Raw genomic sequence first — 19,196 nt, 5'->3', positions numbered from 1 at the left:
TAACTAATTATACATTCTGTTTTATTACACAAACAGTTAATATGTATCAAGTCTTAGTGCCTAGTTTATATTTCCCTATATATTTTTATTTACTTTTTATTTATTCCTAAGTAAATCTTGGCTCTGTGCATGCACAGCGTCTGGTTTTTGGTCCCGTGAAAATCGTGTCTTCGTTAGAAAAATGGCTAGAACCCAAAGCGACGGGGTCTAGACCGCGTTACGCACACGAATTGTCAACTGGTTAAAGAAAACTGGTTAAGAAAATTGCTACCTTGATTGCATGTGAACGCCGGCAACACGCAACACACACACACACAACACACACACACATATTGACCATCATCGGAAGACGGGGTTTTAGGCCAACTTGTAGCAAGCCTCCAACGGGGCCTTAATTTGGCTTAAATGGCCAACCAAATTGCATGGCTACCTCAACACTATGCAAATGCATTTTCCTCTCTTCGGTGTGTCTGCGTGTAATAATTTTCCAATTTCATGCAATTTAATTTCCGTTGTCATGCGGCGGCCGAGTAATTTTCTTTATTCGGTATTTGCTGGCCTCCAAATTTCACAGTCGCTATTTTCTTTGTCATGGTGGAAAGTTAATTGCATTTCGTTGTTAATATGTTGTTCTATAGCTTAACCGTTAGTTTTAAAACTAAAGGGGTTGGAAGTCTATTTAAAACTCATTTGAAGTGAAGACTAGGGCCTTTTGAAAACTCAATTTACTAAGTCAAAAATCATTCTTCCTTAAAAAAAGCACCCGACTCTTCTAAAATCTCCGAATATTATTATTAAAAACTTGTAAGCCCTAGTGGCTTCCCACCTTAAACCTTGGTGGACTTGGGCTTCATATCCTTGACCACCGATCGCATGTATATCTTTGGCTTTTTTGCAGGATCATGGTACTCATATCCCTGTGCCCAGTCATACCCCACGGCATAGGCAAACACATGGCCATTGGCGCTGAGCGAGCACTTGGTAATGGACTCCGGAGCCTGGGCGCTGTTCCGCATCAGCCGGGATCGGTTTATACAATCCCAGAACTCATAGCTGCCATCGGATCCCACCGTGGCCAGGGTCTTCCGTTCGTGGTTCATTTTGATGTCATTCACCGCATACACATCGTAGTGGGTGCCTTTACTTATCTCCTTGCGATGGCACTCAAAGGACCATGTATCGTGGACATATGGCTGAACTGGTTGCATAATCACGCGGCCGTCGCTTTTGGCCAGAAACCAGCCAATAGGGTGTTGCGCTGTGGAGCCTTTGGTTATGGCCAAAGCCCGCACCTGGCTATTGGTTCCCCCAATTGTTGGACAGTCCCATTGCCGTGTGTCTTTGTAGCTACCCTCGATGGAGAAGGTCAGGACTTTCTGTTCGGAACAGGCCACTACGGCCAAAGTGTTCATTGTATCGGCGGCATAGGCGCGACCCGGAAGATTCAGTTCGAAAATGGACTTATCGCAGCGCGGGTCCCAAAACTATACTGACAGGAAATTAAGAAATTGCATAGAAACTCCTCCGTTGACCCACCTTTGCGGTCTTGTCCCAGGAGGCGGTCATCAGGACCGGCGAGACCATCATACTACAGCAGCGCACTCCCGCCTCATGGTTGCCGATCTTGGCCAGCGTATTTGTGGCCACATCCAGGGCGGACACCTTACCGGTGACATCGCCCATATACAGCTGGCTGCCTTCCATGTTCCAGGCCGCATCCAGGACGATTGAGTCCATCATGTGCAGGCACCGTGGAATGGTGGCTCCTGTATTTGTCTGCACATCCCACACCCTCACCGAGCAATCCCAACTGGCGGCGGCAAGCCTGGAGCTACAGCTACTCCTGGACGGAGTAAACTCCAGCGCCGAAATGGAATCGGTGGGGGGCTCACACACCTCAACATCGTTTTGCATGATTCCCGCAGAAGTGGACAGGTATCAAATGTAGGAATTTACAAAAATGTTCCAATTTACAAGATCTAGTTAGTTTCAGAAAAACTAAATGCTGGCCAGGAAAGACCTTGTTATCGAGGGTTACTAGTAGTTATAAAATGCAAGCAAATTGTTTTAAAGTATTCTATAGAATACCTTCTTCCAGGGTAACTTTTTTTCTCCCAAAAGAAAAACGCAATCCCAGTTGGCTAAAAGAAAAAAACTTCTTTTGGGCCACAAGAACATCCCATGGCAAATTCCCCCGTTCACATTCACAGTCACCCGCCATAAAGTGGACAATTCATGGCTCCGCGGTGGCGGCATCCACAGACACAACCCCACCATCTGCACCACCGACAACAACTTCGTTCTCACCTTGATCCCAATCAACCTCTGGTGACATCGGCCACCTCCTTGCAGCATCTCCTCCGATCTAGCGACATGGTCGTCGCATAGCAGAGGAGCTGGAGCTGGAGCTGGAGTCTCTCTCTTTTCGCTTATTTTTATTTCGCCTGTCGACGGCTTCATGGCCAACTAATTAGGAGGCCGCGATCCTCTTGGCCCGATGTTGTAGTGGCAGCTGCAGCATAACATAACTATCTATATACGGGTTTCCAGATACACAAATATATATATGTTTATATGTATATGGCGAACGACAAATTTGTGGAAAATTGCTCATGTGGTGCACATTCTAATTCTATTAGCCAAAAGCACCGCAAGGCAATTATGAAGCTCAAGTGGACGCTGCCGGTTGCAAGTTGTTTACTCCACAGAAAGAAAATATTTTATTACAACTGTTTATTTTAAAATTGATATTTAAGAAATATTGTAAAGTATTTCAATAATTTATTGTAATTTCAAGTTTTTGCAATTTATCATTTTATAAGAAAATATAAGTGTTTTCTTTGCTGATATCAAATTGAACCCATCAGATTTCAGTTAGAACCTCTTTAATTTAAGTATGTTTTATTAATTTGTGTCTCATTTTGGTTTAAAATAAACCTATCTTGATGAAGAAAATTAAACAGCAAACATGCTGTTTTTTTGCAACATAAAATTATTTTTCTTCAAATAATGTTGGAAATAATATCGTTTATTTATCAGTCAGAAGCTCAAAACGGTATGAAAGAGTCATTTCCGACCCTATAAATCATATATTCTTGATCAGGATCAACAGACGAGTCGATCTAGCCATCTTTTAAAGAAAAAATTATTTTTTAATTTTTTCAAATTTTTTTAGAGGATTAAATTGTGAAAATTTCTAAAATTTTGAACAAAAATTCAAATTTTCTTAAACTTTGAATTTAGTTTACAGGTTTGTTAAGCTGATAAAAACTAACGCAGAAAAGCTTTCCGAATTGAAATCAATGCATTTTTGGCTTAGTTATGATAATTTAAAAAATGTGATTTTCCGAATAAAATAATAATATACAAATACTGTTCTAAAGACCCTAGAATGGACATTTTTTCCAATTTTCTTGGTGAAGGAGTAGTTTCGGACCCCATAAATCATATATATTCTTGATCAGCATCAACAGCCAAGTCGATCAAGCCGTCTTAGGACAAAAATTTTTTTTTTTAATTTTTTCAACATTTTGTAAGTGGTTAAAACGTTTAAAATTGCATAAATTTGATAAACAATTTAAATTTTTTTAAATTTTTAATTGGGTATGCAGTTTTGTTAACCCAATAAAAACTAGCATTGGAAATCTTTCCGAATTGAAATTAATGCTTTTTTGGGCTAGTTATGAGTTTTTTAAACTTTGATTTTTCACAAAAAAATTTCTATGAAATTAATGATAAATATAGATCACTGCAAACGCTTAAAGCTTTTCATGTTAAATTTAAATAATGAAAATCTATATATTTCCTTGATTTTTACTCATATACCAAATAAATGTTGTATTCTGTATATAAAATTTATTTCCCTGTAGTTTCCAATTGCTACCAGGCTGATGCCTTTAATTTCCGCACGCACAGCTTGCAAAATATATTCCTGGAGAGAGTGAGGCGAGCAGCTGAGGAGGAACTGAGGCCGATCCCATGGCCACTGACCAGTGGGTTGAGTTACTGTCCATTTTTGTAATTTACTACCCGGAATGGCCCCTCTGGGGGTATCCACTGGGGGGACGACTGTGTTAAAAACTTTGGCTAGCGCGCATATAAATAAGTGGAAAAAATATACAGCAGATAGCCTTTCCCTAGTTAAGTCAGCTTACCAGATACTTATTACCCCTAATAATACCCATCATAAAATTAGTATACCTATTTCAACAACCCCCAAAAGTATGCCGAAAATTCAAAGAATTTTAATTACCAAATAAAAAATGTAGAATCATCAATTTCTATAAATAAACTGTGTTGCTACCAAAACCTCATACCCTTTGGCACAACTTTAGGCACAGTATGAATAAAGTTACAAAGCAAAAATTTCCATGCCATTCATATTATTATTATTTTGCCTCGCTGTGTGGAATGGAATGCCTCTACGAAAAATTAATATAAGCACACATATTTTATAAAATATTTTAATTAAAATACTTGATTAAGGCTAGCGACAAATGAAACTTTGGATGCACATTTATTAATATTTGCGCATTTTAATGCTAGCTTAATATTTAACTAGCTTAATGTGAAAGCCATAAAGAGTTGATAAAACTATTTACATATCAACTATCACATTTTCACACACCAATGTGTCTGTGTGGAAAATAATTAAATTGATGGATGAAAGTTGTAAGGAAGGATCGGGAATACCCTTTTTGATAGAGATATATATTGTATATTATTTAGAAAATTTTGTAAAATATATATATTTATATAAATACATATATTTTGTTTACCATTAAAACCAATAAATTTATGGAGATCTTAAAATGAACTTGAAATCTTTAAAATAGTTCTGTAAATAAAAACAAACTACTGAATATATTAAAATATAAAAATTATAAAGGAAAGAGTCAGTAAAGATTTTTAATAATTATTATTATATATATAATATATTATTATTATTAATAATTATTTATTAATAATAACCTATTGAAAAAAACTCTATGAGAATTATTTGCGGGCTTAAGTATATTTTCTTTCACAACAACCCCTTTAAAACTTTTCAATTAATTATATATTTATTCCTTCACTGAACACCTTGATAGAGCATTAAATATTCCTCTATTTAGTAGAAAACTTAATACGAAAAAGTCTGCCAATGACGAGGAGTTCAACTCGACGGGGAATCACCGAGGCCATGGCATATGCCAAATGTGGCCTGGCCTGGTTGATTATGGCGGAAAAGATGAGCTGCGGAAAAGTGAGGGGCGTAAATAACTCTCGGCTGAAATGCAGATGATTATGATATTTGCCAACTGGCAGCAAACTTTTTTAATAAGTTTGTCAAAAGCAAAGTCTGGAGGAGTCTTCTCTTTTTCTATTTTTTATTTTTTTCTTCGCACTGAAAACTTGTCGGCTTTTCCGCCTGTTTGTCGTTTGGCATTTGGAGCCGTTGTTGAGCAAGTTTTACCGCAGGCACAGAGTCGTTCGAACAGAAAACCCATTGACCTTTGACACCTACGCAACACCTACATGCATCTCTGAAGATGTTTATTATTATTATTATTTTTTTTTTTTTTTTTTTTTGGCAAACAAATTTAAGCAATTACTCTCAAAGCAAATAAGCAATCATCATAAATATCATTTTATTTATCTTGCGGCAGCTCATAAATTTCCTGGATCTTTTCTATTTATAATGAGAAAAAAAAGAAACACGGCAGAAAAGTGCAGGCTATTTTTGGCTCAATCATTAATTAGAGTTGCGAGGGATCACCTGTGCAGATAATTATCTATATATATTATATAGGTTTTCTATATAGCATATAGTTATTATCATGCTCAACTACCGCTCACTCTTTTTGGTCTTGAACCTTTAACTTTTGGCGATTAAGCTTGGTAAGCTTGTGCTCCGATTCTTATCTCTTCACACTCTCTGTCTTTCACTATGCCACCCCTTTATCAACATCTCTTATTCTCTCTTTCACCGTTTCTCTTAGCTCTCCTGGCTTTAGTGGGGTTATATGATCATCCAAATCAAGCGGCGTCGGTGGTGTAATGGTCAGCATAGTTGCCTTCCAAGCAGTTGATCCGGGTTCGATTCCCGGCCGACGCACAAGTACATTTTTTGTTCTTTCTAAATTTCTCTTTTGTTTTTAATATTATTATTATTTAAAAAAAAATTCTTTTCCCATGATTAATAAATAATAAAGGTCTGTAGCACAAAAGTTTGATTTTTCCCCTTTTACTTAAATTCTTATACTGAACAAATTATTATACAAAAAATGTGTTAAAAAGCAAAAGCAAGTAACAATTTTATTATTTCACCCCTGAAATTCTCATTTTATTTATCGCACAACTTATAGTTCAAAACATTTTTTCCAGTAGGAATTCCATTCAAAACCATCAGGACAGCTGTTTAAGGGGTTAGCGCTTCCGAATATTCCCATGGTAAGGAAAACGATGGTAAAAAGGCTAGCGGTCAAGTTCATGGCTTAAAATCAAATCTAAAACTGAAACTTTGGAATATCATTCCACAGAAAAGTTTTGAAATTATATTAAAACGAATGCATTCTCCCCGGTCTTTTGAATTAAAAAATAAATACTACATTTATTAGTTCCCTTTTAAATTGAAAAGATTTTAAAATTGATTAGTTCCACTTAAAAAAGTTCAGAGTAAAAAATATAAATGAAATTGATGAGTCCCTCTAAAATATATAATTAACTTTTACTATTTTTTTGTATAAATAAAAATACCCTGAATATTTATTTTATACTTTTATAACATAACTTAAGTACGAATTATTTAAATAATGGTATTTAATGTATGATCTAATTTAATTTTTACCGCAACTGACCCTATTGGGCCCAAACAAAAATTGTAAACATTTCCCCTTCCATAGCTTTTCACTGAACATTTTCCCAGAAAAAATTTATGGAAATTGCTCAAGTCATCAGGAATCAAAGAAGCATAACTTCTTTACGGTCTTCATTTCCGGCTGCGACTTTTGACGTTTTGCATTCGAAATGCGATTGAGCGGCGGCCAAAATCAAAAAGTTTTTCTTTTTGGGCCAAAACACAAATTATCCATTAGACGGGACATCAGGGCGGACTCATCATAATGGCCACCGTCTGGTTATTATCAATTCAAGGCGATTTAAACGTTTATCGAATGACACAACACGGCTGGTGGTCTCAGCCCCCCTGCTCCATCCCATCGAGTATATATATTCCCATTCCGAATCCATATCCCCTTCAATCGCTGGCAATCCCCAATCGCGGCTGTCAATGCTGTCAACATAATTAACGGCAAATGTCTGCTTCTGCCTTCGACTGAAAGCCAAAAGTCTCACAGTCATGACAAGAAGTTATGCGACAGCAATAATGATGATGATGATGATGACGATGGCTGCTGGTGGCCCCCATAGCTGCCCATCGCTGTCCATCCGCTCCCGTTGTAATTTCCACGCATAATTACACGGAATATGTAAATGAGGGCTAAGGCGTCGCCCCAGAGCCATGTCCCTTGACTTTGACTTTGGCTTCCGTCTTGAAAGTTATGCAGAGAACAAAAATCTAGAAATCTATACGATAAGGAAATTAAAGCCCTGATCGTAAATCAATAACTAAATAAATGATTTTCTTGAATCAAACATCACAAACAGATTAAATCTAGACAAGTGTGCCTAAGACTGTATCCTATACATTTGTTAAATCATTTTTCGTTCTTTTAAATTGCACTAAATCCCTTTTAAAACAATTGTTTATTTAAATTCAATACATTTAATTTTCTACCTATTTCAAAGCATTAAAATATTAATGCCATTGCATTTCATATATTTTTTTACAAGTGTATTGCTAATGCTTACAGGTGCCTATGCGCCATCCATTGTTTGGATATTTATATGAAAGGTGATTACGCGCAATTAATGCATCAATGCAATATGTTCAAGAATATATTGAATATACCAGTGAATACTAATGATGCTTGGGATAAATTGCCAAGTCAGAGATGCCAAAAAGAAATGAAAAACTAATGAAAAAACGAAGTAGAAAGAAAGCAGAGGAAGCCAGAGAAAAATCATAGAAAAATTGAAGAAAAATTCAATGACTCGCGCTGGAGGGCAGCAAACTCTGGTCTAGTCGAGACTCTCCTCCAGTGAATGTCATTGGCTGCAGACATTCTCCAGACGACAGACAGCCCGCTCGCCCTGTGGCCATATCTCATTGTCATAACGGACAGTGCTGACAGTAAATAATCCATCAATAATTGCAACCTCCTCCTCCAGTTACCAGTTACCAGTTACCAGGTTCCCTGTCCCGAGTTCCCAGTTTTTCCAGCTCTTGGCCATGGCCAATGCTTTATGTCAATTGTGCTGACATTAATCATGGCAGTTTTGATTGCCCGATGTCGCGATATTCAGCTTAAAATTGCCCACCCAACAAGGGTATTGCTCTAGGCCACCGAGAAATCAGTCAGCAAACTCCTCTTTGGGTGTCCAGTTGAACTGGTTATGGGTTTCGTTGGTGGATCGGTATCTCTTCCTAGATTAAAGATAGTTGTCTAACCGAGGAGATTTAATGCGAGACTTTTTGACAAGCAGCCCGCTGATGATGATCTGGTTTATTTATATAGTTAAAAGTGTGTAGGAACTTTGATAAGTTAAGAAGAGTATTAGGAAGATGTACGAGTATATCATTTTCGTATTTCTATTGTGGATAAATTTTTTATAAATCTTAAACTTCTTTTTAAATAGTACTCTTTTTGAATATTTTTATATGACTTCCCGATTTTTATCCAGGATTGAGCTATACCTTGAGAGACAGCTCTTGAAGTGGCGCTTGTGTATATTTGTTTATGTTAAAAATTTGGAGTGCATTTGGAAGAAGAAGCCACTGAAGAGTCAAGAGCAAAGCCTTTCCAGGTCAACTAATGGTGGTATTTTGGTAAAAAGGCAAAGAGGTAACAGCTAACAGGTAACAGGTAACAGGTACCAGGTAACTGGTGGAAACTGAGGAGCACATGCATCAATGGCAACAACACACAGAGCCATATTATGTGAAGAACTTTTTACTGAGGGAGAAAAGTGGATTTTCTTTTTGCGTCATTTTGCGGCATTTTGCCGTTTCTTTGGCTTGGTTTTCCCCGCCTCCTTCTACATTTCCTCGACCTCTTCGTCCTGCTCCTTGTGGCACTTTGTTTGTTTGCTTTTGGCTTTGGCGTGTTATTCACGTCTTGCTTCACACAGCAACTTAACCCATGCCACCCAAAAACCGCTCGCCTGGCTCAAAGTGCTGCTCGTGGCTGCGTCCAGGCGCAAAAGTGTTTGTAGCCGCCAGCCAGTCAGCCAGCCAGCCAGCCAGCAAGCTTATTTAGCCGCTCAAGAGCCTCCAAAGGGGGGTAGAGGAGGGGCTTTCGAGGAGGTATATCTGGGTCAGGGTTTCCCGCCGACTCAAAGATTGTGCCTGACATGGAAAAGTTAAGGAAAACGCACAAGTGAGGCGAAAGGAAGTGAAAGGATGTGCCTGACGGTTGTCAATCTGTTAATTTTGGAAAGTACTTTTGCGGTTGAGAAAAACTAAATCAAAGGTGGATAAAGCTAAGGGTTAAGTGTACATAATATAATGTTAAATTATACAGGATATTAAAAAAGTACGAATTATTATTTAGGGATATTTTTTAGGAAAAAGCAGCAAAGGATACAACATACCTATACCTAAACGGATATTCCTTCTGGCCATTCAATTCTGGCCCAAATATCTGACCCCATTCACAGAGCCAACGGCAATTCCCACAAATTCACAAATGCCAAAACTCAATCCGAAGAAACCAAACAATATTCAGTGACAACCGAACTACAACGCCAGCAATCAAATCAGCCAATCAACTGTCGATTACTTAAGCCATTTTCAATCAACACGGCCAAAACCAAACCCACACGCGCAACCATATATTCGCAGATACAAATGGCCTGGCCTGCCACCTACCAGATACAGATACATGTGCACAGATTCGGATGCCGATTCAGATACAGCGGCACAGCAGCCAGCGAATTACAAATCTCAAACGCACAATAAACGCAATTACAAGCACGTTGTGGGAACTCCAGAGCTAGTGTGATAAAGTGGGGAATATGGAGGTGGTTTTAGGAAGTGATAGAGAGGGCTATACAGAAGTGATAGAGAGGGAGATTCAGCGAACCGCAGGCCACAATAACATGGCTCCCAAAGGAAATTGAAAGGCTGCGGCGCCAAGGATTTATGCAATTCTGGACTAAACCATCGGCTGGGCTTCATCAATCAATCAATCAGTCAGTCAATACATATGGCCAGCCTATGATTGAAGTCAATTGTGAGAAAACAGCATTTTTGATAAGTGGAAAACGATGGGGGGAAAATACCATCGAACCGTGGGCCCAAAGAACCAATTAGCTTAAAATTATATAGGATAAAAAACTAAAGCAGAGTGATAAGGTAAGAAAAATTTAAAATAATTAATTAAAAATATGCAGACAAATCAAAATAATTTAATAAGTCGTAAAATCATGGTTTTCTTCATCAATGAATAAATTCTCCTTGCCATCCCTAAGTTATCACTGAAGTATTATGTATGAATCATGTTTGCGACACCCCCAAACTGTGAAAGACACTGTGCCAAAATATTTGCTCCGATATTCCCTTTTCAAATGTAGGAGTGGGTGGCAATTGTGACAGACCCCACCCACCCCATCCAATTGGCAATATTTTTCGCCCCTCTTGAACACACATGCGTTCTGGACCTAAAAGTTTTGTTTTCATCAGATATGTACACGCAGACACACAGTTGGGCAAACAAACAAACACCCATAAATTCATATATATACGTATATGTGCTAGATACATATATGTATGTATATATTGGAACAAAGTTCGATGCATAACAAATATTGTATCTTATGAGTTTGTCTGGCAGATATCTGGGCTTGTTGACAATGCATGAATAGAATAAATACTTGCAAATTGTTTGCAGTAAATAAATCAAAATGTATCTGTGGGACTCGAGTATGAAATGTATCTGAGGAGGTGTAAATGCCAAGATTTACTTATTCATTGAGAGTCGACTGCCTGCCTTGCGAAAGTATCTTTTCAATTGTTTTGTTGCTTAGGAGGTTAGAATTTTGTATTTAATTTGAGTAAATATATTTAATGTGTCAAAAAATATAGTCTCCATAAATTCAGACAGCTGTTGTTAGCTTTTCTAAGTCTGTTCTGGGACAGTTAACTCAAGTTTTTGCCAGTTTACTCTGGGCATAACAACTTGTCCATTAAACTAAAATAAAACTTTACTTTCATTTTTAATTGCTTTAAGATAAATTAAATAAGATAAGACCTAAGTGAGTAACCTAAAAATTACCACAAGCCTAGCTTTTCCCTATTCCATTCAGTCATTATTAAACACTCTCGAGATGAGGTTTTCCCAAAGCTGTTGCCTTCAAGTTCTAATCCTGCTCCTCCTGCTGCTAAAGTCCCCGTGCACGGTTCAGGAAAAACTCCGCAAATACTTCTGGAGTTCTCTTCAGAATAAAACAATAATAAAACCAAAGATTCATCCGTTGGTGATCAGTACCTGGAACTATAGGGATGCCAATCTGCAGGCTTGGAGTGTCTTGAAGGAAGGACCTCGTCGAACGCGGCAAGCTGTTATTCAGGGCTGTTTGGCCTGTCAACACAAGCGTTGTGGCCGTCTTTTGGCCGAAGGATCTGCTCCGGATGAGGAGGGAAATCTCACCGTCGAGGCAGCCCTCATGGACGGCGAAACCTTGGAGTTCGGAGCCGTAGCTGCCCTGGAGGGTATCCGACAAGCCATCCTTGTGGCCGATGCTGTCCTTAGATACACAAAGCACTCCCTGATTGTGGGCAAAAGTGCTGGAATATTTGCCAGATCCCTTGGCTATCAGGAGAATGAGATTCCCTCAAGTCGCTTCACCAAGAAAGTTCTGAAGAGATGGCGCCTGCAGCACTGTCAGCCTAATTTCTGGCGTGATGTTCGTCCTTCACCTACAGAGAATTGTGGTCCGTATTATCCGTTGCCGGAGGACCTTCTCCACTGGCAACCGATGCGCCAGGAATATCACATCCAGGAGGGTCAACACGATCATATAGCCTTCATGGCCCTGGATGATACTGGTCACTTGCATGTGGCCAGACACTCGAGTGGAGCTCGTTTCCGGATCCCAGGACGAGTGGGAGACTCGGCGGTGCCGGGTGCCGGGATTTATGCGGATAACGAGGTGGGTGGGGCTGTGGTCAGCGGAGATGGCGATGTCCTGATGCGACACCTGCCCGCCTTTCTTGCCGTTGAAGCTCTGCGAGCTGGTCACAATACATCGGAGGCAGCCGAGTTGGTAATCCATAGATTACTCAAACACAACACGGAGTTCAATGGCGGCATTGTGGTGGTGACTCGTCTGGGTTCCTATGCCGCCGCCTGTGCCGGACTGGATGAGTTCCAGTTCGTGGTCAGTGGTGGCCATGAGTACCTAAGCATGGCGCGTGTGGAGAGGATCAAGTGTGTGGAGAGATCAATCGAAATCATTGTTGAAGGACCCACTGGACACTTTCTACGCATTCCCGAAAAAATTAATGGAAATGCATAAAAAAGAGTCTAGAAAACTTGAAGAAATCAATGCAAGTGTACAAAATATTAAGGTAAAAGTGTAAGACAAAGAAAAAAAAAACGACGAGAATTTTTAGCTTTTAGTAGGAAGCTATTTAAGTTGTAAAGTAGGTAATCTATAAATATTCATAGAAATAATATTAAAAGAACTAACAACATAAGACCACATCAAGAACGGATCGAAACATAAAATGATTGAATTATAAAAATGAACAATATATTTAACAATTCCGAAAATGGCCTTTAAAAATAAATAAAATAACTATTTTCCCTTTATAATAAATACTTCAATATTTTATTTACTTTTAAGTGGATTCACCAAACAAAAACCTCCCCATTTATACTTCGGACAAATACAGTTCCACTCTCATTTTCATTTCTGTGTCGTTTTGGTCTTTTTCCTATTACCAAGGCTAAAAAGTTTTCGCATTCGCGCGAGTCCTGTGTGTAAGCTACCAATTTCAGTTTTCTTCCGTTTTCCTGCATTTTCATTTTTCTTATTTTTTGCTGTGGTTATTTCCCAATTCATCTGCTTTGCATATTTCTTTGTTATGTTTGTATTATTTTCGTTTCCTTTTGCCCAGGGTGGGACTATTTCCCCAAACCAAAAACTTATTTTTTCTGTTCCGGATTTTGTAACGTAATCTCCGTGTGTCGAAAAAAAAGTCTTTGGAAAATATATGCAAATACGTACAGGCTGTGGCATGCTTGACCTTAGCCTTAAAGCTGGAAAATTTAATACAATATTTTACTTTTACAAATTATATACCACAAATAAAAGATAACCAATTAAAGACGCACAAATGTCGGCCATCGGCCATATCTTTTGCACACTTCGATTGTGAGGCAGTGTGTCATAAAAATTGATTCCAATAACTCACTGATAAGTAAACCGATAAGTCCAAGCCACATAAATTCTCCAATGACCGGCTATTAGCCATTGAAAGACATTTGGGCTGAATTAAAAACCCACAAAAATGTGTGATAAGAAAACACCCGAAAATAAGAATATCAATACAAATCAAAACAAATGTTAATAAATAATTCTTAATTAGCAAGTATCACGGGGCAAGTGAGTCACTACGAACTATCTAAGCCAGAGATAAGACCCTTCAATGGGCAAGCAAACAAAGCGAATATATATTCCGTGTGCTATAAGTTCAGCGCAAAAAAAAAGAAATAATAATAATACTAATCTATAGGGAAACATCTTGAGGGTGAGTACTGCATTGTAATTTCTTTATCATTTTGTTGACTCTTGATTAGTGTGAATTTTTCTCAAGTGTCTGGGGTGTTTTTTCGGTTTTTTTTCAAAATTATTTGCAGTCAAGTTTCAGTTGTGTTCGGTTGCCCAAAGCCAAAGGAGGCTCTCAGTGGAAAATGCTGCTTTATTTGTTGACTTTTTTGCTTCTGACTTCTCAGCTTATAAGTGCAGAAGTTCAGCCAGAGGTTCAGAATGCTGTGGAACCTCCAAAATGTTATAGCTGCGAGGGCATTAATTGTCTCAGAACAACACGGCAGAATGTAACCATAAGCTGCTCTGATAAACTGGATGTCTGTGTGACTATTTATAATGATTGTAAGTATACAATTCAAATTAATTAATATTTACTTAATAAGCTCTTTAAATTGAAGTTGCTGTCAGCGAAAGGGGTTGCTTCTCTCAGATTTCCTTGGCTGGCCAGGCCAAGTGTGCGGCCAAGGACAGTCAGTGCCAGAAATGTAGTGGTCAATTGTGCAATAATCAAGGTCGCAGGGACTTTACTTGCCTTCAATGCAGTGGCTCTGATGTGAGTACACCTTATCCTTATATTATCCTTATTACTTAATTAAATTTCCTTAATCCTTAGACCGCCGATTGTAACAAGGGTGCCTCAGCCTCCCTAACTCCTGCCCAGTGCGGACTCCCCACGTCGGCCAACTCCTATTGCTATGTCAAGGTCGTCGGCTCAGCCCTGCAACGTGGGTGTGCCCTGTCTGTGAAGGAGCAAAAGTCCTGCCTGGATGATGAGAATTGCTCCCTGTGTCTGCCGGAGGACTCGAGTGATTCTGCTGCCTGCAACAATTTCGATTTGGATACCAGCTCCAAGAATGGACAAGGACACTTGGTCAGCAGTTTGGGACTGGCATCCATTGCCTTGATAGTGCTTAAATTGGTTAAATAATTATGTTTTAACACTTACAAATAAATGAAACCATTAATCATTCACTTGGTATATAATTTTAAAGTGTTATCTATATTTCTTGTTTAACATTAAAAGACCATGTGATGGAATAACACCACAGTTCAATCACAGGGGAATTCTTTGGCCATCAGTTTATTTTAGAGGGCACTTAAAAAATGGTAGCAAAAATACAGTTGCGGTTGGAAAAATAGAAACATTTGTTACTATTGTTTTTTTTTTTTTTTTTTATTTGAAGAATGGTTTAAAGATAATAGTCAAGGAAATGTTCCTTGGAATTTTATTTTTTTGTTTAATAAACCTTAAGAATTGTAAGGCAGAGGATAACCTGATCATTGATCATTAGGCAGTTAAAATATTAAACAAGTTCTATAATAAATTAAACAAAAATTTCTAGAATCTCCAAAGTATTCTACAATTGATCATAGTCTACGTTCTCCAACAACGTTCTCGAACTACGTTCGTTAACTATAAGTTTAGCAAATCATGATCGAATCAAGAAAATGTTTTAAAAGTAAAATCTACATCAGATTTAACAACAAATTAATTACCGGAAGTAAGGTGTACATTTTATCTCACCAATGGATTTATTCTTTATCTTTTTTCGTGCATATAAGACTGTCCCCTGCTGTAAGTTCTTCATGAAAGGTTCTCAAGTGTTTGGCCATTTCCACGAACAAACGTACACACAATCGCATTTCGGCACACACCGTCAGACACACACAGACAGAAACCGCACTCGAGGACTCTTCAGTGGAGCATTTGAAGTGGTTGGCGGTATAAAAGCCGATCGCATTGGCCAATTGCCCGACAGTCGAAACCCCAAAATGAAGGCCCAAACAATTGCGAGTGCTGTGCTGCTGGTGTTCCTGGTGGCTAATGTGGCGGCCAATAAGGTGACCACATGCCACAGCTGTGAGGGATCCAACTGCCAGCGGGTTAGTTTGACTAAGACGCAATCCTGTGTGGATTCCTTGGACTATTGTGTGACCATCTACGATGAGGGTGAGTCAGAGATTGATTACCTTTTGATTAAAAAAGGTACTTAAAGAGCTGTTTAAATATTTGCAGCCAAGGTTCTGTTCAAGGGTTGCTCGCTGGAAATACCCTATGCCCTGCGTTCGAAATGCAACGATAATCGTTCTTGTTACAAATGCAATACGGATAAATGCAATAATGTAGGATCGGCCAAGTATGCCTGCATTCAGTGCGATTCCAGCAAGGTATGGTTTATAATATTTAAAAATATTAAGCAACATTTAATTTATAATTTTTATAATTCCTGAAAAGGACTCCAATTGCGCCTCAAATGCTGACACCTTGGAGGCTACCCGTTGTGCCGCCCCCACAGCTCCCAATTCCTATTGCTATGTCAAGTCCTCAGGAGGATCCATTGTGAGGGGATGTTCCACCACCGAAACCGATCAGCAAACCTGCCTCAATGATGCCAACTGCCTTTTGTGCTCCTCTGGAGATATTAGGAACTGCAATGCGGTCAACATTGAGGAGAGTTCCAGCGCTGGAAATCGTTTCATTCGTTTTCTGAGATAATTTTAATGTTAATTCAAAAATATATATATGGCACATTTTAATAAAATTTAATAATAAATGAACAAAATACAAGAATCTAAACCAAAATTAAAAAGAACTTTAAGTATTTATGAAATTGCAATTAATTTATTAATAGTTTTATCAACAAGGAAAATTAATTGCTATTAGTTATCATTGATATAGTCATATACAGAGGGTTATATATAATATCATAAACAATACTTTAATAAGACATTGGATAAACAGTTCTTAAATAAATGAAGTAATCAAAACGTTTAATTTGTTTCTGACATATCAATTCATTTCTATGTATTATGTGCTTTTAAAAAAGAAGCAATTTTAATCAAATAAATACTAACATGATAGTAATTATCGATTATTTGTGATTACAGTTGCACTGTTGTATATAAAATCCCGATAAATACCTTTAACCTTCAGAATAACTCCTTAATTATTATCTCTCAACGACATTCCTTCTAAGCCATTGTCCAAGCAACTTGTCTAATCGCAGAAGATAACCGCTTAATGGCAAAAAAAGTTCCATTAACGTTGTAAACTTGTTTTTTATTTGCGTGCGACTAAGGAACTACTCTATAAGCTGCCCCACAAGACCACAGCCACTCGAGTGCAATTGGGCTTAAGGAACCCAGCAAAGACAACAATATTGTTTATGCAATTACCGAGTAGAACATGAAAGGAGAATCACTTAACATGTTTGTTTACACACTCAAGACCGCCTATCGATGATGGAATATCTGAGAGGGCTCTCTTGACCAGAATTTATATAAAGAGCTGGGCAGCAGTTAAGTCTCTTTCAATGCTAAACTTGCCTTCTCCCAATGTCAATCACTAATATTTTTTCATTCCTGCTGGCGCTCGTATTGTTTACGGGCAGCCATGTCCTGGCAGCGGAAAGATGTGTCTATTGTCGAGGCATTAATTGCCAAAGGAGTAGCTATAGTGGTGAGGAAGCGTGCTCGGATCGCTTGGATACCTGTGTCAGTGTTTTCCAAGGTGGCATTATCCAGGCCCAAGGATGTTGGGAAAGTCTAGAGGATAATTGGCGGGGAAAGTGCAAAGAAGGCGGCAAGGAAACAGGAGTTGATTGTGAAATTTGTGTTTTGAATAAATGCAACAATGTGAGCTCCAAACTAGCTGCCTGTCTTCAGTGTAATAGTACTGAGGTAATTATTAAATAAATATACATTATTGTGTTATTTACTATATTCTTTCTTTAAGGACACCCAATGTGCAGAAGCTCCTGAACTTTTAAAAGCCCAAACGTGTTCTATTGCTAGAACGGGAAGGAGTTTCTGCTACTCGAGTATCGTGGGGGATCTTGTGGAAAGAGGATGTTCTTTAAGTCTTTCGGATCAAGTTAAGTGTCTGGCTGATAGAAATTGCTATTTGTGTGATCCCTTGGAGCTACCCCACTGCAATGATCAGATTGTTAAGGAGGATGATTCTCCCACAACCGATACAACGACTGATTCAACAACAGACTCAACGACAAGTTCTTCTGGTTCAACAGATTCCAGCACCTCCACTAGTTCTTCCACAAGTTCTTCCACGAGTTCTTCTACCAGTACCTCCACAAGCTCTCCAACTACTCCAACAACAGTCTCACCTACTACTCCAACGACAGTTTCACCAAGTACTTCTACAACCACAGAGATCCCCCCAACAACTAAACCAAATTCAGCTTTCAGATTGGAAGTTTCCATATTGCTGATCTTAGCTCAATTGGCACTTGGCGTTTATAATCTTCATAAATAAGCCGGCAATATTCACTTTGGTTTTTTAGGTTTTAATTCCCACGACCTTCTCCAAAAACCCCTAATCTATGTACGGACTATTGTTAAACTAATTTTTATGAAATGACCATAAATATGCCGCCTTCAACTACAATCTTTTGGGTGCTTATGTTTGTGGTTTTATGTCATAGATTAAAGCCAGATAAGCTCTGGAGTATATGACGAAAATCCAATAAGACGATAAGGGAACCTATTTGTATAATCATCATATTTAATAGGAATGATTAGTGAATTGTGAAATAAGATCAACTATAATTCCGGGCTGATTTCATGCTTTATTTTGTGTTTTGATTAAGATAACAAAAGATTATTAAATAATTGGGCTATTCCCATATCGAGGAACAATCGAAAATCTAATACGAGTAATAAAGTACAATTAACTTTCTTTAGCCTGCCACACTTTTTCCAATTTCAAAACATTATCCAAGTACCTGGTTTAAAGTCCAATAAAAACCCATAAATGTGAGCAATATACGTTAAGAGATTAAGTTCTTAGGAGGCCTTTATCTGGGCTTTTCATAGTCCCAGCAACTAGTTGATTTACAGCCACGATCCAATAAAGGCGCGATCTGAATGATATATTTCCAAAGCAACTATCGATTAACCGTAACCAATAGGTTATCGATTGACCAAGCTTTAAGCGTTTTTGCCTTCACAGATACTATAATATGAGGAGTGCAAAAAACCCAATGCAATTACCAATAGTTGAACAAACAACGCTAAAACCCTACTCCCCAATCAACCAATATATATTCTGGCCTGTTATCGCGTCATGTAAACGTGTTCACATCGCCTACATTTTTTCGCCTGATTATGACTGGCTTATCTCTCGGCCAATAGTTTATTTGTTGGTGTTTTTTTTATGTTAATTCCCCTCTATCGGTTATAAATAACAGCGCTTTATCGGACATAGAGCGAGCTATGGCAACAGTCCGCACACAATATGGGCCCCTAATATAGAGCCAATAATCAAACAGCGCCGATAGGACGACACATCAATCGATCGATCG

General features: G+C 38.4%; 5 protein-coding genes, 1 long non-coding RNA gene and 1 other non-coding gene across 7 annotated transcripts; 6 read left to right on the top strand and 1 right to left on the bottom strand.

Moving 5' to 3' along the window:
• Window positions 1-2,052, bottom strand: LOC110177673 (protein Rae1-like). The gene is made up of 2 exons (XM_020944495.2): window positions 1,537-2,052; window positions 1-1,484 (listed from the first exon to the last, which is right to left on the bottom strand). Exons 1-2 carry the CDS (start codon window positions 1,912-1,914, stop codon window positions 828-830), a joined length of 1,035 nt encoding a protein of 344 aa, XP_020800154.2. The 5' UTR covers window positions 1,915-2,052; the 3' UTR covers window positions 1-827.
• On the top strand, window positions 1,669-2,301 carry LOC110177679 (uncharacterized). The gene is made up of 2 exons (XR_002319314.2): window positions 1,669-1,935; window positions 1,994-2,301. It is a non-coding gene; the product is annotated as an uncharacterized LOC110177679 (long non-coding RNA).
• A 3,724-nt stretch (window positions 2,302-6,025) lies between these two features.
• TRNAG-UCC (transfer RNA glycine (anticodon UCC)) lies at window positions 6,026-6,097 on the top strand. The gene has a single exon. It is a non-coding gene; the product is annotated as a tRNA-Gly (tRNA).
• Window positions 6,098-11,427: 5,330 nt separating this feature from the next.
• Window positions 11,428-12,921, top strand: LOC110177820 (L-asparaginase-like protein GE13669). The gene has a single exon (XM_020944710.2). It carries the CDS (start codon window positions 11,428-11,430, stop codon window positions 12,616-12,618), a length of 1,191 nt encoding a protein of 396 aa, XP_020800369.2. The 3' UTR covers window positions 12,619-12,921.
• A 1,041-nt stretch (window positions 12,922-13,962) lies between these two features.
• On the top strand, window positions 13,963-14,859 carry LOC110177676 (uncharacterized). Its single transcript, XM_020944499.2, has 3 exons — window positions 13,963-14,217; window positions 14,274-14,428; window positions 14,489-14,859. Exons 1-3 carry the CDS (start codon window positions 14,019-14,021, stop codon window positions 14,801-14,803), a joined length of 669 nt encoding a protein of 222 aa, XP_020800158.2. The 5' UTR covers window positions 13,963-14,018; the 3' UTR covers window positions 14,804-14,859.
• A 760-nt stretch (window positions 14,860-15,619) lies between these two features.
• On the top strand, window positions 15,620-16,466 carry LOC110177677 (uncharacterized). The gene is made up of 3 exons (XM_020944500.2): window positions 15,620-15,826; window positions 15,893-16,044; window positions 16,112-16,466. Exons 1-3 carry the CDS (start codon window positions 15,649-15,651, stop codon window positions 16,370-16,372), a joined length of 591 nt encoding a protein of 196 aa, XP_020800159.1. The 5' UTR covers window positions 15,620-15,648; the 3' UTR covers window positions 16,373-16,466.
• A 709-nt stretch (window positions 16,467-17,175) lies between these two features.
• Window positions 17,176-18,280, top strand: LOC110177675 (uncharacterized). The gene is made up of 2 exons (XM_020944498.2): window positions 17,176-17,556; window positions 17,612-18,280. Exons 1-2 carry the CDS (start codon window positions 17,212-17,214, stop codon window positions 18,146-18,148), a joined length of 882 nt encoding a protein of 293 aa, XP_020800157.2. The 5' UTR covers window positions 17,176-17,211; the 3' UTR covers window positions 18,149-18,280.
• Window positions 18,281-19,196: the final 916 nt, after the last annotated feature.

This window comes from Drosophila serrata, unplaced genomic scaffold (assembly GCF_035046125.1).
Source record: "Drosophila serrata isolate PLE 108 unplaced genomic scaffold, ASM3504612v1 contig_165, whole genome shotgun sequence".
NCBI lineage: Eukaryota > Metazoa > Arthropoda > Insecta > Diptera > Drosophilidae > Drosophila > Drosophila serrata.
The sequence above is the reverse complement of the archived record's forward strand: the minus strand, read 5'-3'. Positions and strand labels throughout refer to the sequence as shown.